This window comes from Capra hircus, chromosome 1 (assembly GCF_001704415.2).
Source record: "Capra hircus breed San Clemente chromosome 1, ASM170441v1, whole genome shotgun sequence".
NCBI classification, from domain to species: domain Eukaryota; kingdom Metazoa; phylum Chordata; class Mammalia; order Artiodactyla; family Bovidae; genus Capra; species Capra hircus.
Window position 1 is genome coordinate 91,181,243 of NC_030808.1, and position 27,574 is coordinate 91,208,816.

The window sequence follows — 27,574 nt, forward strand, 5'->3', positions numbered from 1 at the left end:
AGCCTTAACTAGACTAACCTTTGTTGGCAAAGTAATATCGCTGCTTTATAATATGCTATCTAGGTTGGTCATAACTTTTCTTCCAAGCAGTAAGCATCTTTTAATTTCATGGCTGCAGTCACCATCTGCAGTAATTTTAGAGCCCAGAAAAACAAAATCTGACACTGTTTCCACTGCATTCCCATCTATTTACCATGAAATGATGAGACCAAATCCCATGATCTTAGTTTTCTGACTGTTGAGCTTTAAGCAAACTTTTTCACTCTTCTCTTTCACTTTCATCAAGAGACTGTTTAGTTCCTCTTCACTTTCTGCCATAAGGGTCATGTCATCTGAATATCTGAGGTTATTGATATTTCTCCTGGCAATCGTGATTCAGCTTGTGCTTCTTCCAGCCCAGTGTTTCTCATGATGTACTCTGCATATAAGTTAAATAAGCAGGGTGACAATATACAGCCTTGACATACTACTCTTCCTATTTGGAACCAGTCTGTTGTTCCATGTCCAGTACTAACTGTTGCTTCCTGACCTGCATATACGTTTCTCAAGAGGTAGGTCAGGTGGTCTGGCATTCCCATCTCTTTCAGAATTTTCCACAGTTTATTGAGATCCACACACTCAAAGGCTTTGGCATAGTCAATAAAGCAGAAATAAATGTTTTTCTGGAACTCTCTTGCTTTTTCAATAATCAAGCAGATGTTGGCGATTTGATCTCTGGTTCCTCTGCCTTTTCTAAAACCAGCTTGAACTTCAGGGAGTTCACAGTTCACGTATTGCTGAAGCCTGGCTTGGGGAATTTAGAGCATACTTTACTAGCATGTGAGATGAGTGCAATTGTGTGGTAGTTTGAGCATTCTTTGGCATTGCCTTTCTTTGGGATTGGAATGAAAACTGATCTTTTCCAGTCCTGTGGCCACTGCTGAGTTTTCCAAATTTGCTGGCATATTGAGTGCAGCACTTTCACAGCATCATCTTTCAGGATTTGAAATAGCTCAATTGGAATTCCATCACCTCCACTAGCTTTGTTCGTAGTGATGCTTTCTAAGGCCCACTTGACTTCACATTCCAGGATGTCTGGCTCTAGGTGAGTGATCACACCATCATTATTATCTGGGTCATGAAGATCTTTTTTGTACAGTTCTTCTGTATATTCTTTCCACCTTTTAATATCTTCTGCTTTTGTTAGGTCTATACAATTTCTGTCCTTTATCAAGCCCATCTTTGCATGAAATGTTCCCTTGGTATCTCTAATTTTCTTGAAGAGATCTCTAGTCTTTCCTGTTCTGTTGTTTTCCTCTATTTCTTTGCATTGATCGCTGAGGAAGGCTTTCTTATCTCTCTTTGCTCTTCTCTGGAACTCTGCATTCAGATGCTTATATATTTCCTTCTCTCCTTTGCTTTTCACTTCTCTTTTTTTCACAGCTATTTGTAAGGCCTCCTCAGACAGCCATTTTGCTTTTTTGCATTTCTTTTTCTTGGGGATTGTCTTGATCCCTGTCTTCTGTACAATGTCATGAATTCTGTCCATAGTTCATCAGGCACTCTGTCTGTCAGATCTAGTCCTTTAAATCTATTTCTCACTTCCACTGTATAATCATAAGGGATTTGACTTAGGTCATACCTGAATGGTCTAGTGGTTTTCCCTACTTTCTTCAATTTAAGTCTGAATTTGGCAATAAGGAGCTCATGATCTGAGCCACAGCCAGCTCCCAGTCTTGTTTTTGCTGACTGTATAGTGCTGACTGTATAAAGCTTCTCCATCTTTGGCCACAAATAATATAATCAATTTGATCTCAGTGTTGACCCTCTGGTGATGTCCATGTGTAGAGTCTTCTCTTGTGTTGTTGGAAGAGGGTGTTTGCTATGACCAGTGCATTCTCTTGACAAAACTCTATTAGCCTTTGCCCTGCTTCATTCTGTACTCCAAGGCCAAATTTGCTTATTACTCCAGGTGTTTTTTACATTAGAAAGGAAATAGTCAACTAAGTCCAGGAAGCACAGAGAGTCCTAGGCAGGTTAAACTGTAGGAAGAATACACTGAGACACACAGTAATCAAACTGACAACAACAATAAAAAATATTAAAAGGAAGAATGGAAAAATAACAAATAGCATACAAGGGAACTCCGATAAAGTTAGAATTAATCACATCAACCAAAATACATAGATTGGCTGGGTAGATGAAAACATGTCCATGTATGCACTTCCACTTACTACATCACTCTACTTAACTCCTCAAATTGTACATAATTATTTTATACTGTTAGGTTAATCTTGTTTCCATTATGGCCTGCAATTGCAATTATCTTTTATTTTTTCTGGCTATTGATTGTGAAAACCGGTACTATTTACTACTGTCATTATGTAACCATTTTAATACCATTGTATGATGATTGCTCAAAAAATATAGTAGATTTCTATATCACTATAACTACTATACAATATGAAAATCTATAACCACTTTTTAAAATTCAGGTGTACATTAGAATTATCCTGTAATCATTTGAATAATACAAATGCCCAGGTATTGCTTTTTTTCTCCAAGGCTCCTGATGTGAATTTGATGAGCAGCAATGTTTAAAAACAACTGGACTATATGATGATCTTTTATCACGTTTGTTTCACTTTCTCTATTTAATATTCATTGCTCTCATTTCATTTAGTTTATGTTTTTCAATTCATCCATCTCTCTCTATCTTTTTTTTTTTTTTGGTTGTTCTTTTTCAAGCCTTTATCAAGTATAGTAGAAAAGCTTAATAAATAGTATTTATAATACACACACTTTAGAAAGCTTATGAATTTTTCTTAGCAAAAAATTTTATATTTTTGTTACACTAGTTTGACTAAGTATGAATAGAAGCCTAGATTTTAATTTATATTCACTCAAAACTGTGATACAGTTCCATTCATTCTGGTACCTATTATTACTGTTAAATACCTGGAAAGCTTATTATTTTAGTGATTTTTTAAAAAAATTTCAATGAGGATTGAAATTTTAATCCAATTCTGAGAATATAAAAAATACTACTAAGCACTAAGCGAGGGTGGCTCACTAAGCATGGCCTAGAGGAGCTATCCCACGTCCAAGGTCAGGGGCAGTGCCCTAGAGTGCCAGGCTGCGATGGTGCAGGAACGGCCGAGAGGAGCTACCCTGTGTCCGAGGTCAGGGCCAGCTGCCAGGAGGAGCAACCCCAGGAGCCCTGGATGCACAGGCACAGGAGGGCCTAGATCTGATAGATAGAGTGCCTGATGAACTGTGGAATGAAGTTCATGACATTGTGCAGGAGACCGATATCAAGACCATCCGCATGGAAAAGAAATGGAAAAAAGCAAAATGGCTGTCTGGGGAGGCCTTAAAAATAGCTGTGAAGAGAAGAGAGGCAAAAAGCAAAGGAGAAAAGGAAAGATATAAGTATCTGAATGCAGAGTTCCAAAGAATAGCAAGAAGACATAAGAAAGCCTTCTTCGGTGATCAATGCAAAGAAATAGAGGAAAAGAACAGAATGGGAAACACTAGAGATCTCTTCAAGAAAATTAGAGATACCAAGGGAACATTTCATGCAAAGATGGGCTCGATAAAGGACAGAAATGGTCTGGACCTAACAGAAGCAGAATATATTAAGAAGGGGTGGCAAGAATACACGGAAGAACTGTACAAGAAAGATCTTCATGACCCAGATAGTCATGATGATGCGATCACTAATCTAGAACCAGACATCTTGGAATGTGAAGTCAAGTGGGCCTTAGAAAGCATCACTACGAACAAAGCTAGTGGAGGTCAATGGGATTCCAATTGAGCTGTTTCAAATCCTGAAAGATGATGCTGTGAAAGTGCTTCACTCAGTATGCCAGCAAATTTGGAAAACTCAGCAGTGGCCACAGGATGGGAAAAGGTCAGTCTTCATTCCAATCACAAAGAAAGGCAATGCCAAAGAATGCTCAAACTACCACACAATTGCACTCATCTCACATGCTAGTAAAGTAATGCTCAAAATTCTCCAAGCCAGACTTCAGCAATACATGAACCGTGAACTCCCTGAAGTTCAAGCTGGTTTTAGAAAAGGCAGAGGAACCAGAGATCAAATTGCCAACATCCGCTGGATCACGGAAAAAGCAAGAGAGTTCCAGAAAAACATTGATTTCTGCTTTATTAACTATGCCAAAGCCTTTGACTGTGTGGATCACAATAAACTGTGGAAAATTCTGAAAGAGATGGGAATACAAGACCACCTGACCTGCCTCTTAAGAAATTTGTATGCAGGTCAGGAAGCAACAGTTAGAACTGGACATGGAACAATAGACCGGTTCCAAATAGGAAAAGGAGTACATCAAGTCTGTATATTGTCACCCTCCTTATTTATCTTCTATGCAGAGTACATCATGAGAAATGCTGGACTGGAAGAAACACAAGCTGGAATCAAGATTTCCAGAAGAAATATCGATAACCTCAGATATGCAGATGACATGACCCTTATGGCAGAAAGTGAAGAGGAGCTAAAAAGCCTCTTGATGAAAGTGAAAGAGGAGAGCGAAAAAGTTGGCCTAAATCTCAACATTCAGAAAACAAAGATCACGGCATCCGGTCCCATCACTTTATGGGAAATAGATGGGGAAACAGTGGAAACAGTGGCTTCAGAATCACTGCAGATGGTGACTGCAGCCATGAAATTAAAAGATGCTTACTCCTTGGAAGAAAAGTTATGATCAACCTAGATAACATATTCAAAAGCAGAGACATTACTTTGCCGACTAAGGTCCGTCTAGTCAAGGCTATGGTTTTTCCTGTGGTCATGTATGGATGTGAGAGTTGGACTGTGAACAAGGCTGAGCGCTGAAGAATTGATGCTTTTGAACTGTGGTGTTGGAGAAGACTCTTGAGAGTCCCTTGGACTGCAAGGAGATCCGACCAGTCCATTCTGAAGGAGATCAACCCTGGGATTTCTTTGGAGGGAATGATGCTAAAGCTGAAGCTCCAGTACTTTGGCCACCTCATGAGAAGAGTTGACTCATTGGAAAAAACTCTGATGCTGGGAGGGATTGGGGGCAGGAGGAGAAGGGGATGACCGAGGATGAGATGGTTGGATGGCATCATGGACTCGATGGACGTGAGTCTGGGTGAACTCCGTGAGATGGTGATGGACAGGGAGGCCTGTCGTACTATGCTTCATGGGGTCGCAAAGAGTCGGACATGACTGAGTGACTCAACTGAAGTGATGTGGTTAAAAGAAAAGAATAAGAAATTTTCATGTGACACATTATTATGGCAGAAATGGCCACCCACTGCATTATCCTTACCTGAAAAATTCCATAGACTGATGAAACTGGCAGCTACAGTCCACGGGGTCACAAAGAGATGGATATAACTGAGCATACACATACACAGTATCATTAACTAAAGGACAGATTTTCTTCAAATTTTACAAAGTTTTATGTTAATGCTCATTATTTACTTTCATTCCTTATTCAAGATTCCAAATTGTATTTAGTTGCATTGAGAAGCTTCAGCTGTATACAACAACTATAAAAAACACTCTTCATTTTTATTCTGTTATAAATATTTTCTAATTTTCCTTGTAATGGCTTCTTAGACATATTCATCATTTAAATGTGGATATTTAATCCCTAAACACCTACAGTATTAATTAATAAACATAAGTTTTTAAATTGTCAAAAATAAAGAATAGATGCTCTGTAACTGTGTGTAACTTACTGGAAGAGATAACTTACAATCAGAAATCAAATAAAATTTATTAGGCAACCAGAAATTGGTCTAGTCTATAAACAGATGATAAAAATGCCAAATCAAATGGAAATTTCTTCTTGTCTTGCTCTTTGCAAATCTCTCCCACATCTTTGTTTTTATCTCAAAGAGATAAAAGTCCTTGAATAAAACGTTCTATACTTCTTTTTATCTCTAGTAATTGCCTTAGTACATAAGAAAAATGCAGATATTCTAATAATATTTATCTCTTCTTTGGTTGATTAATATAGGACCAGCTGATAAGTACAAACTTGGCAAACTGAAAAATGTAAAAACTGTACAGTAGGAGCCAACACAACATTGCAAAGGAATTATTCTCCAATAAAAATAAATAAATAAATTTTAAAAAGTTTTAAATATTACTGAAAATATTTTGGTATGCATACACACACCATTTGGGCTCATAACATACACAGTCTTACAAGCTTCTCTTAGTACATGGTCATAATCTTTAAAGTGAAATAAATGGCAGAACGTTAGCACTTGAAATTTGCTCAGTTTGTTCAAGGTTCTATCATGTATTCCTTTGTTTAGAAAAGTGTTCTTAAATTAATAATTGCTTTAAAACACGCCTCAAAGACACTGTCTCCTTAACTGAAGACTCTTTATTCTGACAACTTCTTATTTCTTTTTATGCCTCTTTAAGCTTGAAACTTTGGAATGTATTTTCAATCATATTGTGGAATCATATTGCTGTAGTGAGTATCTCATAGGCTCAAGCTCACAACCACTGAATAGCTGCACCATTTAGAAGCTAGGTTAGGCCAACACCAAGCTGATACTGCCAATGATCTTATAATATTTGGTTCAATCTTTAGTTTTCTTAGCAACTCATTTTAGAGTACACACTCAAGGCATTTGAGCAAGTTTATTCAAGAATACTTATCTGTCCTACACCAGGGCTTTCTGTAGTTTGGCATACCTAAACTTCAGGATCTAGACTTTAGTTATTTTCATTTCCAAGGTCTTTAGGTCTTAAATCAACACAGACAGATGTGTCCACTCATGGTCTATGACTTCCTTTCTGGTTCAAGTTATAGTTACTCTGAACTTTAGAGTCTCTGAATTCCCTTCTCAGATGACCCCAGATTTGCTTGCAGTGATTTGGCAGTCTTCTTCTTAAGATCCATACCTCCAGGAAAGACTGTGCTTCCACTGTGTGATCATAGACGCAGGGAGTAAGTGAGGATCAGTTGTTTATGGCTGTTGTGGGCTGTGCTCAAAAGTGCAGACTGGGGTGTTCACACACATATACATGAGCCCCTTCATGGTACGGGACAGAGTCAGGGTGGGCAGAGAAAGAAGAGTAGGCCAAGGATCAAAGATCAGAGGCTGAGGAACCACTTCTTCCTCTGTCATCACATTTTGGCATAGGATTCTCAGGAGTCTAAAAACACTATATTCAAAACTTCCTGATAACTTTAGGCATGTATTTGTCAAATCATGAAGAAAGAGCATTTTTATTTAAGAGTATTTTTTCAGTTTGAGTTATAATACTTAAATATTTAGTGTTAACCCTTTAGCATAATGGTGTCTATTTATACAATTGCTTCTTTGTGTTAGGGGAAAACCAGGCCATGACCTCATCTGTAAGCAAGTTACAGGCATCAGTCAGTTGAAATACACTAATTTTCAGAGTTGACTAAAATACTGAAAATAAAGAAAATGGGGAGGGGGAAAACAGAGTAAGAGTAAAAATTTTATATAAAAGGCAAGGGATGAAAGAAGAATGAAAGGACATGAAGAGAAAGACCATATGTTCAGGAAAAGGTGAAAGAAGACAGTGTAAAAAGGAGAAAGAATTAAGAAAATAGATGAAAGAAAGAAGAAAACATACAGAAAGGGAGATTAGAAGAGAAGGAGGAGCTGTATATAGAAGTGACCTGCTGTGAATAGGAAGAATTAAGTCTGTACTTTTTTCATCTCCTCAGTCAAGTACCATGCCCCTCTAAGCTCCTCTCTCCTTGTGCTAGAGAAGTGGATTATGCCACCTGGGTTTAATGACCACTCTTGCTCTAAATGTAAGTGAATTTATAAGTGTTTCTTTTCCATCAGTCCATCAGAGAAAGTCAGGGCCAGGCACATCTCTAGAACCAACACTCTTAGGGACTATCCTTTAACCAAAGAGGCCTTTGATCTCACTGTGACCATTTGGATTATCCAAAATCACCCCTGAATTTGTGGGAGTCTGCAAACCAACGACTGTCAATGGAACAACTATTCCTAACCTGTGCTGTGTGGCCAGTACAGGAAGACGTGCCCTGAACTGAACCTCATTATTTTGCCATTATCCGCATCCTAATCTAACTTTATTGTTTCAAAGACTAGGTCTCAGTAATATTAACACAAATTTCTTTTAATTCAACTTTCATGTATACACATATACATATATACATATGTGTGTGTGTGTGAGTCATAAGTTAGAAATTATCTTTAAACATGGAGCACGTGTAAATTTTCTGTTAAGAATTACCAATAAATAAAAATAAATGACAAGATACTAATTTATTGATGTATGGCAAAACCAATACAATATTGTAAAGTAATTAACCTTCAATTAAAATAAATAAATTTATTTTTAAAAAAGAAAAACTGAAAATGACCTTGTGCATAAAGCTACAGCTTATGTTTTTTGTACTTTTGCCCACTTACCAGTACCACAGAAACACTTCACTATTTAGACTTAAAATGTTCTTCACTGATATGAGAAAACTGGGTCAGGATAATTTCAATGCTAAAGCTATTGACAAGAGGCTGTCACAATGAGAATACTGATTAATACTTTGTTCTCTTTCAGAATTCACTCCATTCAATTACAGTCTCAGGGACAGAAGCCTCATGAAAAGAGAAGACAACTGAAAGCTCTCTTGAGACTAACATAAAAGCCAGAACTTTCATAAGGAAGCAGTAATGAACTTTATAAGCTAAGTGGCCTTGGCTTCGTTTCATGTTTTTATTTTTTTAACATTTATGAGATTTCAAGGCCACTGTTGTATCTTTACTTGTAGTTTCTATAGAAACATGTGCTTATTTAAAACAACAACACCAACAACAATAACCTTCTGTGTGAGACATTATAAGCTATGAAACAGAAAAGATCTACAATTCCTGATGCAAATAAAATATCAGGTTGGCCAAAAGTTTCATTCATTTTTTTTCTGTAACATCTTATGTAAAAACTCAGATACTTTAGCCACTGAATAGTAGGAAGAAGGTGTAGAAAGAATGGAGAAGGAAATTGATTCATGACCCTAATCACCATCCACAGCTATGTGAGCTCTAGATATTTCATTCTGAAATTTATAGTTACAGCATATGGGTACCAATACTGTTCTTAACATTTTAATTATTCATTTTAAAAAGTCACCTAATTAGTTCCCCAAGTGGGTTTAGATGTCAAACATTCTCCTTAAAGAAATGTGGCGCTATCATTGAAATTAGAATAGACAAACTTGCCCATCACCTCATCTTCCAAAATTACTTTGGAAATAAAATTAGGAAACAGAAGATAGGACAACACATTTAAGGCTATTGGCCTTCACATTAAGTGGATAATTAAAATATCATTTTACAAAGAAAGAACGGACAAGAAAAACCATATTCAGTTTTTGTTTTTAAAATTTAGGAAACAATGGTCATGTTTAGAGTAGTTTGATTTTACCAGATTTTTCCTCTACTGCTTTTTAATCCATTCACTTATATTTGTTGGAATTGTAAACTTTTGATAGCTTAGAATCTAATTTTAGACTCTTTCATACAAAATACATAAACTATTTTAAGTGAACACTAATATTAGTTTTGTCATGACAGTCAAATTATGGGTCCTTTTAAATCTCGTTAAGAAATATTACCCACTTGCAGTTGCCTAACTTTGAGAGTTTTCAAATCTGAGATGCTTAGAATCTTTGCAAAGGAAACTATGAAAAATGAGAATAAAGTTCCATAGCATTGCTCTGTACTCTGAATGCAGTGGGAGTGGGAGAAGCAGGTAGCACGTATGTTAGTGTGCTCAGTCACTCAGTTGTGTCACACTCTCTCTGACCACATGGATCACAGCCCATGGGATTTGCTAGGCGAGAATACTGTAGTAGGTTGCCCTTTCCTACTCCAGGGGTTCTTCCTGACTCACAGATCAAATCGGTTGTGACAAATGGAAAGCATTTTAGAACTCATTTTACCTTAAAAAAAAAAAAATCTTGTGAAAGAGTGTAAGAGTAGAGAAAAGAGTTCAGAAATCTATTGCTAGAGTGTCAGGTTTGAATCCTAATTCCATCGCTTGATATATGTGTGATGTTGGCCAAGTTTGTACTTGGCCACTTTGTACTTCAGTTTTATCTTTAATGAAAGTAGTAATACTTTAGCGAAGTGCTAGTTATAAGGACACAGATTAAATAAAATAAACATATTTAAAGGATTTAGAGCAAAACAACATCTACCACAAATGTTACATCAGTATTTCTTAAACACAACTTTGCTTGATACCACCTTGCCTCTATCACTTCTCTCTACATTAGAGGCCTTCTTAGTCAATATGATATGTCCCACTAAATCGGCGGGTTAATTATCCATAAGATGGTTCAAATATGTGATCCATAAAACAAACCAAAAAAACTGTGCATGTAAGATATTATATGTGTTAATTTAAAACTTGCATATGTATGTTTGCTGGCCAATAATTTGATGTAAAGCCAAGGCCTTGTCTCTGAATACTGATCTGTTGAATAAAGTTCTATTATTTCTTTCTTGTGTCATATATTATATAGCTTTCATGTTGCCTTTGATTTAAAGTGGAATTTTTAAAAACATTTTTGAAGTATACCGAGCATGGAATCCATTTAGATGACTAAAGTTTCCCCCAATCTTGAGAGTTGCCTGGACCATTCCACACCAATTCTTTATTAGCAACATACTTTTTAGAAAGATACAACTACAAATGTCTAAGAAATTATTGTTTTTATACTCATGATTCATAACTTTATATAACAAAGTACCTAGCTATTAAAAATGAATGCAAAGGGCATATATAGGTCTAAGAATAGAGCTGACAACAGGCAAACATACCACTGAAAAAAAGAACAGGGTGTGCAAAAATTCAGGAAGGACCTCCCTACAATGAACTTCAAGGATCCTCGAGCACTAATCATTATGTTTTAAGGGAATGCAAGCTGTCAATTAACCCCACAAATCGGTTAACTGGCAGTCAGTTAAGACAAATTCTACTATTCTGACTTTACTTGATAGTTTATATGTCTGTGTGCATGCGTGCTCAGTTGCTCAGTCGTGTCCAACTGTTTGTGACCCCATAGACTGTATCCCATCAAACTCCTCTCTTCATGGGATTTTCCTGGCACAAATACAGGAATAGATTGTCATTTATGTCTGAGTCCCAATCTAAACCATGGCTGCTGTGAGGAAAGGAGGGTATTTTTAAAATTCATCTTTGCGTGTCTAACATAGTGCTGGATTACTGCAAATGCTTAATAACTTCTGGTTAAATTAATGAACATGTTAGAATGGGCCAATATCTGAATAAATCACCTCTGGAGTTGCCCTATATTCTTAACTCACATGCTGCCAAATTTACAATTTAGTTTACCACTAAAACCTGTTGTAACTAGTATCATTGAAATTATCAAAAACTTCATTAAAAAAAAATCCCCTCATAACAGGCATGATCACAAGATCATTTCTGAAAACAGCATTCTAGTTGAAATATAGTGCATATGTGATATATTCTGACCCAGTGATTGTAGGCATTCAGAATAAATGTCCTTATTTAGAAATCCAAGCAAGGACAATCGCTAGGGGAAATCTGTCCTCCTCGCAGTCATTTCAGAATATTAGGCAATTTGAAATATGATCTTTTGAATTATCCATTTGAGTCTTAACAGTTTATCCACTCTTTGTTTTTTCAATATCTGTCTCATATTTCAATTTCTTGTGTTTACTCCTCAGGCTCTTGGAAGCATACGCCAACTTTAATAGCACTCCTTCTGTGACAGGCATTTCATATACTGTACAATCAGAGCTTTCCAAGTCTGCTCTGTAACTGCTGATTTGTTGATTGGGGTTTAACCTTCCCTTCTAAAAGAAGGCTTCCAAGAAGCAGAATTCTTTGTAGAGTCACAGTTTATGAGAGTGTTACATTCCCTATTTCATGCTGTTTATCACGTGGATGTGATGGCAATACTCAAAGATGACCAGAAAAGATAAACACAGGTTAATATGAAATCATAGTTCAAATCCTTGAACAGGGAAAAGATGAACAGCTAGTCAATATTATAAAAACTAAACTACAGTTATCCCTCAGTATCTGTTGACACACTCACCCATGTATTCCAAAATGCACAGATGTTCAAGTCCCTTATATAAAATGACTCAGTGGCTATTGACTCTCCATATCCACAGGTTCTGCTTGTGGATGCAGAAGGCCAACTGTAGAATAGTTTAATCAAGGCATTCTCTCAAATCAGTATCCCTCCAAATGTGGTTCAGAGACCTGAAAGTGACACTGAGACTAATCTATTTTCATAATGATAGTAACATTACATGCCTTTTTCACTTTCATTTTCATGCTACATTCACGAGTGTATAGTGCATACAAAGTTCAGTAATAGAGCTTCAGATTCCACACTCGAACTAACCTTCAGGAAACAAATACCTGCCATTTCAGTATAAAATAAAAATGTCTGTCATTATATGACCATTTCTAGCAAAACAATGTTACAACAGAATGCAAAAACCAATATGAGAGTTGAGCTATCTGTTTAGTATTGTCACATTAAAAAGAATGACAAAATATAAAATAGTGTACCCTTCTCATTTGTGTTTTCTTCTCTTGGGAAATATAATTACCTTTTATAAAAATAAGTTATTTATATTCATTTAAATGATTTTATATTTAAAAAATTATATTCATTTAAATGTATTTATAGTTTTAAATTAAAAATTGATATTGATATTTTAAAAATTGATAATTACCTTTTATAAAAATAAGTTATTTATATTCATTTAAATGTACTGATATTTAAAAAAATTAATAAATACTATATATTTTTCTTCAGTTTTTACTTCTAACATGGTAAATATTAATATCTACACATATTAGTGCATTCAGTATCTCAGCAAATTTGGAAAATGCAGCAGTGACCACAGGACTGGAAAAGGTCAGTTTTCATTATGATCCCAAAGAAGGGCAATGCCAAAGAATGTTCGAACTATGGCACAATTGTACTAATTTCACATGCTGCTAATGTAATGCTCAAAATCCTTCAAACTAGGCGTCAGCAGTATGTAAACTGAGAACTTCCAGGTGTATAAGCTGGATTTAGAAAAGGCAAAGGAACCAGAGATCAAATTGCCACATCCATTATATCACAAAAAAAAGAAGGGAATTCAGAAAAACATCTACTTCTGCTTCACTGACTATGTTAAATCCTTTGACTGTGTGAATCACAACAAACTGGAAAATCCTTCAAAATATGGGAATACCTATGGAAAATTCTGAAAGAGATGGGAATACCAGACCACTAACCTGTCTCTTGAGAAATCTGTATGCAGGTCAGGCAGCAACAGTTAGAACTGGACATGGAAAAACAGACTGGTTCCAAATAGGAAAAGGAGTACATCAAGGCTATATATTGTCACCCTGCTTATTTAACTTATATGCAGAATACATCATGAGAAACGCTGGGTTGGAAGAAACACAAGCTGGAATCAAGATTGCCAGGAGAAATATCAATAACCTCAGATATGCAGATGACACCACCCTTATGGCAGAAAGTGAAGAGGAGCTAAATAGCCTCTTGAAGAAAGTGAAAGAGGAGAGTGAAAAAGTTGGCTTAAAGCTCAACATTCAGAAAATTAAGATCATGGCATCCAGTCCCATAATTCATGGGAAATAGATGGGGAAACAGTGGAAACAGTGTCAGACTTTATTTTTTGGGTTCCAAAATGACTGTAGATGGTGACTTAAATTAAAAGACGCTTACTCCTTGGAAGAAAAGTTATGACCAATCTAGATAGTATATTCAAAAGCAGAGACATTACTATGGTTTTTCCTATGGTCATGTATGGATGTGAGAGTTTGACTGTGAAGAAGGCTGAGCGCTGGAGAATTGATGCTTTTGAACTGTGGTGTTGGAAAAGACTTTTGGGAGTCCCTTGGACTGCAAGGAGATCCAACCAGTCCATTCTGAAGGAGATCAGCCCTGGGATTTCTTTGGTGGGAATGATGCTGAAGCTGAAACTCCAGTACTTTCACCACCTCATGCGAAGAGTTGACTCATTGGAAAAGTCTCTGATGCTGGGAAGGATTGGGGGCAGGAGGAGAAGGGGACGACCCAGGATGAGATGGCTGGATGGCATCACAGACTCCGTGGACGAGAGTCTGAGTGAACTCCGGGAGATGGTGATGGACAGGGAGGCCTGGCGTGCTGCGATTCATGTGGTTGCAAAGAGTCAGACACGACTGAGCGACTGAACTGAACTGAACTGAGACCACCTTATCTGTCTCCTGAGAAACCTATATACAGATCAAGAAGCAAGAGTTAGAACCTGACATGGAACAACAGCCTGGTTCCAAATTGGGAAAGGAGTACATCAAGGCTGTATATTGTCACCCTGCTTATTTAATTTATGCAGAGTGCATTACATGAAATGCCAGGCTGGATGAAGCACAGCTGAAATAAAAGTTCTACGAGAAATATCAACAACCTCACATATGCAGATGAAACCACCCTAATAACAGAAAGTGAAGAAGAGCCAAAGAGTCTCTTGTTGATTGTGAAAAAAAGAGTAGAAAAGCTGACTTAAAACTCAACAATCAAAAGTCTAAGATCATGGCATCTCGTTGCATTCAGTTCAGTTCAGTCACTCAGTCGTGTCCAACTCTTTGAGACCACATGAACTGCAGTATACCAGGCCTCTCTGTCCATCACCAACTCCCGGAGTTTACCCAAACTCATGTCCATTGAGTGTCTGATGCTATCCAACCATCTCATCCTCTGTCGTCCCCTTCTCCTCCTGCCCTCAATCTTTTCCAGCATCAGGGTCTTTTCAAATGAGTCAGCTCTTCCCATCAGGTGGCCAAAGTATTGGAATTTCAGCTTCAACACCAGTCCTTCCAAATTACTTCATGACAAACAGAAGGGGAAAAAAGTGGAAGCAGTGACAGATTTTATTTTCTTGGGCTCCGAAGTCACTGCAGACGGTGACTGCAGCCATGAAATTAAAAGACATTTGCTTCTTGGAAGAAAAGCTCTGACAAACCTAGACAGCATATTAAAAAATAGGGAAATCACTTTGCTGACAAAGCAGTCACATACAGATGTGATTGTAGGACCATAAAAGGTGCTGAAGAATTGATGCTTTTGAATTGTGGTGTTGGAGAAGACTTTTGAGAGTTCCTTGGACAACAAGGAGATTAAACCATTGAATCCTTAAGGAAATCAACCCTGAATATTCATTGGTAGCATTGATGCTGAAGCTCCAATACTTTGGTTACCTCACGGAAAGAGCCAATTCATTGGAAAAGACCCAATTCATTGGAAAAGACCCTGATGCTGGGAAAGATTGAGGGCAGGAGGAGAAGGGACGACAGATGATGAGATGGTTGAATGGCATTACTGACTCAATGAACATGAGTTTGAGCAAGTTCCTGAAGATAGTGAAGGTCAGGGAAGCCTGGTGTGCTGCAGTCCATGGGGTTGCAAAGAGTTAGACATGACTTGATGAATGAACAACAACTCACATAAACAAAAAGCTCTTTTCTTTGGAGTGTTCAGTACTAATAAATGCAAATAGGTTTTAGAACAAAATATTTTGAAACCTTTACTCTAAGATCTGAAAATAATCATACCATATATTTTTATCTGACAGTCTTCTTTTCCTAAAATAACTTAGAAAACAAATGAGCTTGAAAGAACACTGAAAAACCCCTTTCTATCCTGTTTGGAATTGGTCCATTTTGAAATAGCAAAGGTAAAATCTCATTTCTAAATGACATTAATTTGTTGTGTAGCTACAGTATGAAACAGATTCTATCAGGCACTACAAAAAAACACTTCAGTTTTTGCATAGTTGTGTATAACTCTTCAGTTTCTAAAATAAAAAGGTTTTAATTGACTTTTGAACAGCTATTACCTATCAACATAATAATGACAGTGACTATGTTCCCAACAAAAAATGAAAATGACAAAACAATCTCTAAGTAATGTAAGTTTTTTTTCAACTTTATACAGTAGAATAAAACATAATCACCATGTAAACTATGAGATGTTTTGCTCCAAAATATGTATGTATGCATTGCATCTGTATTGCATCTGCACAAATAATTATTTTTATACTGCCCAATTACCTTAAAGTTGTCTCTTTCTCACACATACATGCATTCATGCTTTTGTATAGCAGTTTAAGAATCAGAATTTATATCAAAGTCATCTAACTTAAAAGGAATTAGTAAGAGTTTCCAAATACTTATGCTGCTTGGTTCTCATTTGCTGGGGTACCAAGAGATATTGAAACAATTGTGCAAAAATCTCTGTTATATAAAACCTGTAATACCCTTTTATCTCATTATAATTTAAATGTTAAATGCTCTGTTATAGAGGTAAATTGGGTTTAATATAGAATTTTTCAAGCAGAAGAGCAAAAAAATGTAAGGTCAAACAGAGTGAGGAACCAGAGCTTCAAATTGTGGTATAAAACTTGTTAGGGCACGGATTGATCTATTGATATACTAAGAAAGTCAGACCCTCTGTCATGCCCTATAGAGAGTAAATATACTGAACTGGAACAAAAATTATATGAAACAGCTGTTAAGTGACAGAAGAAATGTGCATTGGACCACCAGCTTGTCATAAATATTGCACTCTTAATCAGAAAGCATCTGTCTTTTCATTTTCTTTTCAGTAATCTCGGCATTGTATTTAATCTGTGCAAAATGCTTCTTCTAACAGGTGCAACGATGTTTACAAAGTGAAAACCTTATTTAAATGCAGTTTACAACTAGAGACATTTCAATTAACAAGGTGATATCTTATGAGGTGGAATAATTCTAACATTTGGCAAAGCCACAGATTGCTTTTCATTTGTGAAATTTAACTATTGTAAAATTAGAGTATAGATGCCAAGAAAAGCTGAAAGATGAAAGGTATTTCAAGCAATCTATGCAATATATGAACATCCAGAGAAACTACAGGGAAAACTTACTGGTGAGAATATGGATAGTATGAAATATTGGGAGTATTTCTTATAAAATGTCATATTTCATTTAAAAAATGTTAGCACTAATAATGTTCAATATCTTTCCCAAAAGTGGTATCTACAGCCCTAGTCTACTTTCCTACAGGTAGTTTTTCTCTTATTATCACTACTTACTTGTGGAAATTGAATATACTAGATTCATAATCAATCTTGCTAGATTAAAAATCCTGTCAGAGATTCTAAGGCTTGCATTATAATCACCTAAATAAATTATAAATAAGTAATTTCTTTAAAAACTTGAGTATAATGCTAGCATACTTAGAATGCATATACAATTTTTAAAGTGAAAGGGACTATGGCTTTAACTGCTTTTACTTAAAATGCAAAGATATTGAGCACAAAGATAACAAACCCAGTTTCTACAGCCTCCAGACAGGTAATAGAGGTGACAGGAGTCTGGTGTTACATGTGGTCCTTTAGGCTGTTGGATCATTCATTTCCTAACTTTTGGTAGAAAGGGGTGTTGAAGAAATATTTTTAATATTGTAATTGTAATGCACAATTTCAGAGAAGGCAATGGCATCCCACTCCAGTACTCTTGCCTGGAAAATCCCATGGATGGAGGAGCTTGGTAGGCTACAGTCCATGAGGTTGCTAAGAATCAGACACGACTGAGTGACTTCACTTTCACTTTTCACTTTCATGCATTGGAGAAGGAAATGGCAACCCACTCCAGTATTCTTGCCTGGAGAATCCCAGGGATGGGGGAGCCTGGTGGGCTGCCATCTATGGGGTCGCACAGAGTCGGACATGACTGAAGTGACTTAGCAGCAGCACCAATGCACAATTTAGCCAATTGTTTCCATGGGAAAAAGAATCCATTGCTTCCAGAAATTCAAGCTTTCAATAAAGCTCAGAACAAACAAAAGATATCTGTGGACTGGATCTATCCCTTGGGCTACAAATTTGCAAACTTTAATGTAATAGTTGAGGATTATTGTAATATTTGAGGATTACTGTTAAAGAGATCTAGATAAACTTCTATCTTGGACATTTATTAGCTTTATGATCTTGGATAAGCTACTTGATTTTAAGCTCCATTTCATCCACAGCAAAAAAAAAAAAAAAAAAAAAAAGCCAGTAATAAAAGGTGACTCATAGGGATATTGTAAATGATAAATGAGATAAAGCAATATACCTCAGTTGCTAAATTGCATCCAACTCTTTGCAACCCCATGGACAGTAGCCTGTCAAGCTCCTTTGTCCATGGAATTTTCCAAGGAAAAATAGTGTATTGGATTGCCATTTCCTTCTACAAGGTAATTTAAAATATTTCCTAATGTAGAACTATTTAGCAAAGCAAGTATTCAATAAGTGGTAGACATTACATATCATATTACACATATAGTATACTATGCAATACATAAACATAATATATATTTTATCTTCATCGCATGGGAAAAGCTCTAATTTCCTTATCTGCTTTTACTGATTGACATAGGATAAACATTCTTTAAAGCATGGATAAAGTCTTTCAATGTTTATAATTCCTCTTTATAACTGCATACAAATATTTATTATAGGTTAACACAGAAAGCAAAGGCTATTATCTCTTCTTTGGACAGTTCACCATACAAAATTATCTCATCTCAAGCTTTCACATTTTGTAAGGGACAAATCTATTAAATTTTTTTCCCACACTAAAGCAATATAAACAAGGTCATTAGTTATAAAACACAGAAGATTCTCTTTTAATTAGTTTTTTTTTGGAGACAAATACAGTAGAAAATATTTTGATGACGGGAGTTAGACATTCTGTGTATAATCTGAAAAACTGATTCAGACTAATCCAGTTCTAGGGGATAAACTTTAGCCTGAGGTTTTTGTTGTTTAGTCACTAAGTCCTATCGGACTCATTTGCCACCCCATGTAGCCCGTGAGTTATCCTGGGGAGTTTCACATTATAATCATATCTTCAGAGAACTTGGGCTTCCCTGGTGGCTCGGATGGTAAAGAATCTGCCTGTAAGGTGGGAGACTCAAGTTCAATCCCTGGGGAGGGAAGATCTCCTGGAAAAGGGAATAGCAGCCCAATCCAATATTCTTGCCTGGAGAACTCCATGGAGAGAGGAACCTGATGGGCTACAGTCCATGGGGTTGCAAAGAGTCAGACATGACTGAGAAACTAACACCCAAGCTCAGAGAACTTCACTGGGACCTGTTTCCAAATTTCCTCCCATTATGCCCTCAGATCTTCCAACTCTTCATAACCCATCTAGTCAGCCTTAGAAGTATGCTTTTCTTAATGATTAGCAAACTCCTCCCTCCCACTAATACCTTATCAAAAAAGTTTTGAAACTCCCCCAATAATGTGCAAGTCAGATAATAATAATTCTGATGGTAGCTATGGGTGATGAAGCCTTACTATACACAACGTTAGCCAAGTCTCTTACAAGCATGGTAAGCATTCAATCTTTACCATGGCTCTAAGAGGCTTCCCTGGTGGCTCAACGGTAAAGAATCAGCCTGTCAAGCAGAAGACATGACTTCCATCTTTCAATCAAAAAGACCCCTTGGAGAAGGAAATGGCAACCCACTCCAGTACTCCTGCCGGGAGAAGCCTGTGGACAGAGGAGCCTGGTAGGCTACAGTCCCTGGGGTTTCAAAAGAGTTGGACACAACTTTGTGACTAAACAATGGTGCTATAGATTCTGTATATATACTAAGGTTCCCTCATCTATAAAAAACAGTTCTTAAAAAAGTTAAATCATAAACAGTGCTGCGATCAACATTGGGGTACATGTAAGAGAATGGCATTCTATCATGTATACTATCATGTAAGAATTGAATTGCCAGTCTATGTCTGACGCAGGATACAGCATGCTTGGGGCTGGTGCATGGGGATGACCCACAGAGATGTTATGGGGAGGGAGGTGAGAGGGGGGTTCATGTTTGGGAACACATGTAAGAATTAAAGATTTTAAAATTAAAAAAATTTAAAAATTTAAAAAAAAAGTTAAATCATTCTAGAACTTGAATCCAAAATCAAAGCAAAAGTCTCTCAGTTGTATCTGATTCTTTGTGGCCCCATGCACTATACTGTCCATGGAATTCTCCAAGCGAGAATACTAGAGTGGGTAGCCTTTCTCTTCTCCAGGGGAGCTTTGTAACCCAGGGATTGAACCATGGTCTCTTGCATTGCAGGGAGAGTCTTTACCAACTGGGCTATCAGGGAAGCCCCCAAAGACAAGTACAGTCTCATTACCAAGGGTATACTGTATTGCCTGTCTAAATTCTTGGCTTAAACTCAACCAGCATGAATTAAACATACATTGAATAAAAGCTTTCTTTCAACGTGCTAACATGACAGGAGCTGGATGGGCTGGGATGGGATGGAGGGAGATAAAAAGATGTTAAAATGTGTCAACTAGGAAAATTAAAAAATGAGTTAACTTCTTAATACATCAATTTCATTAAGGTATATATAGTAGGCTTGGTATGAGAAAAGATACCTCTATACATGTACCCAATTTTCAAATAGCAATAGCATATGAAAATTTAATTTTAAACAGCATAAATCACAGTGATTGCTTTTCCACTACCCAGGAATTTATATACAAAAGGAGTCATCCAGAATTTCTCCCTCCAATAATATAAATTGTTAGTGATCATTTTTAAGTGTCTACTGGTGGGTCAGATGGTAAAGAATCCACTTGAAATGCTGGAGCCCAGGATTCTATCCTTGGGTTGGGAAAATCCCCTGGAGAAGGGAACAGCTATTCACTCCAGTATTCTTGCCTGGGGAATCTCATGGACAGAGGAGCCTGACAGGCTATAGTCCATGGGGTTGCAAAGAGTCAGACAAAAATGAGTGCCTAATACACACACAGACACACACTGAGAAAATGAAGGGTGAGGGTAGAGGTCTGCACAGAAACACAAAGATCACTTAAGCGAAAAACTATCAGACATTAAGAGATTGTGTATGTGATACTGAGCCTATAAAAATACAATTTAGATAGAACTTTTTAGGAACATCTGTAACAGAAAAACAAGCAAGGCTTCATTTTCCAGCCACTGTTTTGTTAATGAAATAATTACTTCAAGAAGCACCCCAGAGGCTTTCAAATACCTCCCAGCAAAGAAGGGATAATCTTGTAAAAGAAGGAAAAATCTTTCAGTGGGTTTGGATCTATAGAGCAACAGTTTCCTGTGACATAACTCTGAGAAAGATAAAAAGGCTTAAGGTCCAACAGAAGAATGAACACAATTAAGGTGACTCAGGCCTCTGTGATATCCTTTGGGAGAAAACTTCATGTCCTTATAAGAAAAACATAGCATCTTTTTAGGCAAGGAAACTATTGACAAATTTCGGAAAGCTACTCCACAGACTCATTAATATACAGCAGGTGACACGTACTTTCCCTTGGGCAAGGAGAGGAGAACCTATTGCATATGTCATCTGTTTCTGTGAATACTGAAGATTACAATTATGTTTTGATGTTAATCCAACAAGTACACATTTCTTGTTGAAAAGCAAGCTGCGAAAATGTGAGTGACAGTATAAATCTTTGTAAATTGAATTCAGCACTATTGAAAAGAGCTGATGTTTTCAAATATTCTTACAAAGCCTCTGAACAACAAGAATAATTTTCTAAATGAAGCCACTTTTTAGAGTAACCTACTTGGTAAGCAAGATGAATAGCCAAGATAAAATAAAATCCTGCATGTCTGCTATATATGGTGTGTGTGTTTTGTATTTCTGTAAGCACTCACCTCTAATGCTCTGATGTCCTCATAAGTAAACCTCATGGTGGGAACTCCGAGATGGTTGATGAAGTAATCAGCATCATCCTGCATCTGCTCAGAACTGATATTGGTTTTGGGGCACTGATCTCTTCTGGGACAATTGAACTTATTTTTCTGAAAAACATAATTTAAATTGTTAGCACACACTATACTTCTTAGGCCATTCCTGAACCAACACTATTTGAAACATGGGCCAATATGAGCAGTGTCAATGGCCAGTATGAGCAGTATCAATGACACCCAGGAACTTATTTGAAATATGAACTACGAATGCTCAGACTACAACAATACCCTCCCAAATGGGAACCTTTGAGAACGAAGTCCAGAAATCTTTGTACCAACATTCTTCTACGAGGCTCATGCTCACTGGAGAGTGACTTTAGCACTGGCCTAGATCAAGCTTTGCCTGCTGTTGTTGCTGCAAAAGCATTTTTATTATGCTGTTGCTGCTAAGTCATTTCAGTCATGCCCAGCTCTTTAAGACCCTGTGGCCTGTCCTGCCAGGCTCCTCTGTCCAAGGGATTCTTCAGGCAGGAATACTGAAGTGGGTTGCTATGCACTCCTCCAGAGGATCCAGACCCAGGGATCAAACCCACAGCTCTTATGTCTCCTGCATTGGTAGCCAAATTCTGTACACTGGCATCAACCAGGCTTCCCTGGAAGCTCAGCTGGTAAAGAATTGCCTGCAATGCAGGAGACCCTGGTTCCATTCCTGGGTCAGGAAGATACCCTGGAGAAGGGATAGAGTAACCACTTAAGTACTCTTGGGCTTCCCTGGTAGATCAGACAGTAAAGAATTTGCCAGCAATGTGGGATACCTGGGTTTGATCCCTGGACTGAGAAGCTCTCCTGGAGAAGGGAATGCTACACACTGCGATATTCTTACCTAGAAAATTCCATGGTCAGAGGAGACTGGCATGCTACTGTCCATGGGATGGCAAAGAATTGGATACCACTGATTAACTTTCACTTTTACCTGGGAATAGATTTATTATAAACTTTAATGACTCATTAAGAGAATGTAGAGTCCCTCAAAGGTTTAATTTTGTCTTTTTAAAAAAGTTTTCCCACAAATATAAAGGATGGTTTCAGTTCAGTTCAGTTGCTCATTTGTGTCTGACTCTGCGATGCCATGAACCGCAGCACACCAGGCCTCCCTGTCCATCACCAACTCCCAGAGTTTACCCAAACCCATGTCCATTGTGTCGGTAATACCATCCAACCATCTTATCCTCTGTTGTCCCCTTCTCCTCCTGCCCTCAATCTTTCCCAACATCAGGGTCTTTTCAAATGAGTCAGCTCTCTGCATCAGGTGGCCTATGTATTGGAGTTTGAGCTTCAACATCAGTCCCTCCAATGAACAGCCAGGACTGATCTCCTTTAGGATGGACAGGTTGGATCTCCTTGCAGTCCAAGGGACTCTCAAGAGTCTTCTCCAACACCACAGTTCAAAAGCATCAGGTAGGATATAATTCTATTCTTAAAATAGTTTTTAAAAAAAAAAAAAAAGAAAATAAAGTTCCTCCATTTCATATTCAAAACTTATCCCCACATGTCTTATGAGTATATGCCAAATACCCAGACCAAAGAGAACCACAAAGTTGAGTGCAACCTCTAGGGAAATAAAAAATGATGGACTATTGTTTCTTAAACTAAGAGTTTTCTAGCATATAAAACAAATGACAGTAACTTTACAAAAATAAAACAAAAAAAAACAAAATTCAGTTAAATAAGAGTTTCTGCAACTATTATTAAGATTTAAAATGTCTTCCTCAAAAATATTTTCAAAAATCTAGAATATTTCTGAGATGCTATTGTCTCAAGTATGAAATGTGGAAGAATACCAGCCTCTTCACCAGGAATCATGAGGGGAGTGAGATGACAGTGTGAGAATATCACATATAATATGAGGCAAAAAGTATGTATGCAGTACAAATTTGCCATTGAATCAGCACATAGACTCTTCAATCCCTTCCTATGTTTTTTTGATATGATATAATTTCAAAAACACTCAAATAAAACCTATCAAAAGATTTAGAAATATGTATTTTAATATTCAGAAACTGATTTATTCCAACTTTTTTCAGCTACAGTGCAAGATCCTTCAAACATACAATAATGTTTTAATACTTATCTATCTTTTTGAGGTACTAATACAGGGAGGATACTACTACTGTGGGCAGGAATCCCTCAGAAGAAATGGAGTAGCCATCATGGTCAACAAAAGAGTCCAAAATGCAGTACTTGGATGCAATCTCAAAAACGACAGAATGATCTCTGTTCATTTCCAAGGCAAACCATTCAATATCACAATTATCCAAGTCTATTCCCCAACCAGTAATGCTGAAGAAGCTGAAGTTAAATGGTTCTATGAAGACCTACAAGACCTTGTAGAACTAACACCCAAAAAAGATGTCCTTTTCATTATAGGGGACTGGAATGCAAAAGTAGGAAGTCAAGAAACACCTGGAGTAACAGGCAAATTTGGCCTTGGAAGCAGGGCAAAGACTAACAGAGTTTTGCCAAGAAAATGCACTGGTCATAGCAAACACCCTCCTCCAACAACACAAGAGAAGACTCTACACATGGACATCACCAGATGGTCAACACCAAAATCAGATTGATTCTATTCTTTGCAGCCAAAGATGGAGAAGCTCTATACAGTCAACAAAAACAAGACCAGGAGCTGACTGTGGCTCAGATCATGAACTCCTTATTACCAAATTCAGACTCAAATGGAAGAAAGTAGGGAAAACCGCTAGACCATTCAGGTATGACCTAAATCAAATCCCTTATGATTATACAATGGAAGATGATTATACAATGTAAGTGAGAAATAGACTTAAGGGCCTATATCTAATAGACAGAGTGCCTGATGAACTATGGAATGAGGTTCATGTCATTGTAAAGGAGACAGGGATCAAGACCATCCCCATGGAAAAAAAAATGCAAAAAAGCAACATGGCTATCTGGGGAGGTCTTACAAATAGCTGTGAAGAGAAGAGAGGCAAAAAGCAAAGGAGAAAAGGAAAGATATAAGCATCTGAATGCAGAGTTACAGAGAATAGCAAGGAGAGATAAGAAAGCCTTTTTCAGTGATCAATGCAAAGAAATAGAGGGAAAGAACAGAATGGGAAACACTAAAGATCTCTTCAAGAAAATTAGAGATACCAAGGGAACATTTCATGCAAAGATGGGCTCGATAAAGGACAGAAATGGCATGGACCTAACACAAGCAGAAGATATTAAGAAGAAGTGGCAAGAATACACAGAAGAACTGTACAAAAAAGATCTTTACGACCCAGATAATCACAATGGTGTGATCACTAATCTAAAGCCAGACATCCTGGAATGTGAAAGGAAGTGGGCCTTGGAAAGCATCGCTACAAACAAAGCTGGTAGACGTGATGGAATTCCAGTTGAGCTATTTCAAATCCTGAAAGATGATGCTGTGAAAGTGCTGCACTCAATATGCCAGCCAATTTGGAAAACTCATCAGTGGCCACAGGACTTGAAAAGGTCAGTTTTCATTCCAATCCCAAAGAAAGGCAATGCCAAAGAATGCTCAAACTACCGCACAATTGCACTCATCTCACACACTAGTAAAGTAATGCTCAAAATTCTCCAAGCCAGACTTCAGCAATACGTGAACCATGAACTTCCTGATGTTCAAGCTGATTTTAGAAAAGGCAGAGGAACCAGAGATCAAATTGCCAACATCTGCTAGATCATGGAAAAAGCAAGAGAGTTCCAGAAAGACATCTCTTTCTGTTTTATTGACTATGCCAAAGCCTTTGACTGTGTGGATCACAAGAAACTGTGGAAAATTCTGAAAGAGATGGGAATACCAGACCACCTGACCTGCCTCTTGAGAAACCTGTATGTAGGTCAGGAAGCAGCAGTTAGAACTGGACATGGAAGAACAGACTGGTTCCAAATAGGAAAAGGAGTACGTCAAGGCTGTATATTGTCACCCTGCTTATTTAACTTATATGCAGAGTACATAATGAGAAATGCTGGACTGGAAGAAACACAAGCTGGAATTAAGATTGCTGGGAGAAATATCAATAACCTCAGATATGCAGATGACACCACCTTTATGGCAGAAAGTGAAGAGGAACTAAAAAGCCTCTTGATGAAAGTGAAGAGGAGAGTGAAAAAGATGGCTTAAAGCTCAACGTTCAGAAAACGAAGATCATGGCATCCAGTCCCATCACTTCATGGGAAATAGATGGGGAAACAGTGGAAACAGTGTCAGACTTTATTTTGGGGGGCTCCGAAATCACTGCAGATGGTGACTGCAGCCATGAAATTAAAAGACGCTTACTCCTTGGAAGAAAAGTTATGACCAACTTAGATAGTATATTCAAAAGCAGAGACATTACTTTGCTGACTAAGGTCTGTCTAGTCAAGGCCAGTAGTCATGTATGGATGTGAGAGTTGAACTGTGAAGATGGCTGAGCACTGAAGAATTGTGGTGTTGGAGAAGACTCTTGAGAGTCGGTTGGACTGCAAGGAGATCCAACCAGTCCATTCTGAAGGAGATCAGTCCTGGGATTTCTTTGGAAGGAATGATGCTAAAGCTGAAACTCCAGTACTTTGGCCACCTCATGCGAAGAGTTGACTCATTGGAAAAGACTCTGATGCTGGGAGGGATTGGGGGCAGGAGGAGAAAGGGACGACAGAAGATGAGATGGCTGGATGGCGTCCCTGACTCGATGGACGTGAGTCTGAGTGAACTCTGGGAGTTGGTGATGGACAGGGAAGCCTGACATGCTGCGATTCATGGGGTCGCAAAGAGTCAGACATGACTGAGTGACTGAACTGAATACAGGGAGGGTACATATGTACACCTATGGTTAATTCATGTTGATATATGACAGAAATCAAACCAATATTATAAACTAATCAATGAAAAATAAATAGGTATCAAAAAAAGAAAGATATTTGAAACAAAGTTTAAATCATTTAAATTGGAATGTTGGTGTAAGGATTTATAAACTAGGCAAGGTTTCAGATCCACTTCATTTACAAATATCTTGGGTAATTAGATAGCACCATGTGGTGCTAGGGGTCAAGAATCCACCTGCCAATACGTGAGAACCAAGAGAGGCAGGTTTCATCCCTGGATTGGGAAGAGCCCCCTGCAGTAGGAAATGGCGACCCACTCCAGTATTCTTGCCTCAAAAATCTCATGGAATTTTTGAGGAACCACAGGATCCTGGTGGCTACAAGAGAGTTGAACAGGACTGAGCAAAACAGCTAACCACTAAGCACTAGGTAACTAAGTACTTTGGGAATAAAAAGTAATGTGTGCTCTAGTATACAGTGTAATGAGAAACCTAGTGCTTTTCATGGTGACCTCCCCACCACACATATACACACTGATTCTTTCCTTTAAAAGCTTAGTTTTCTGAAAAGATAATAAATCCTCTTTCATTCCTTCATATACTCTTGGGGCCAAGACCCCTAGAGGTTTAATACCAACTGGAAGACTTTAAGGAATATCTAAAGAAGTTCAGTTCAGTTCAGTCACTCAGTCATGTCCAACTCTTTGTGACCCCATGAATCGCAGCACGCAAGGCCTCCCTGTCCATCACCAACTCCCGGAGTTCACTCAGACTCACGTCCATCGAGTTAGGGATGCCATCCGGCCATCTCATCCTCTGTCATCTCATGAGCTACCCTTAAGTACTGGAACATGAAAAGCAAAGAAACCACTTAACATCATGTAAGAAATCCCAAGTGTATCTGAGAGATCTAGGTAACTATGAAAGTAATTGTTGCACCAGAATAGACTT

At 37.6% G+C, this 27,574-nt stretch overlaps 1 protein-coding gene across 2 annotated transcripts in view; it reads right to left on the reverse strand.

The window, feature by feature from the left end:
* NAALADL2 (N-acetylated alpha-linked acidic dipeptidase like 2) overlaps positions 1-27,574 on the reverse strand; it is a 1,631,204-nt gene that overhangs the window by 294,381 nt on the left and 1,309,249 nt on the right. For both annotated transcript variants that reach the window (XM_013964525.2, XM_005675296.3), the window contains one exon: positions 21,741-21,887. In XM_013964525.2, the coding sequence (XP_013819979.2) occupies positions 21,741-21,887 (147 nt within the window). The remainder of the gene's footprint in view (positions 1-21,740; positions 21,888-27,574) is intronic.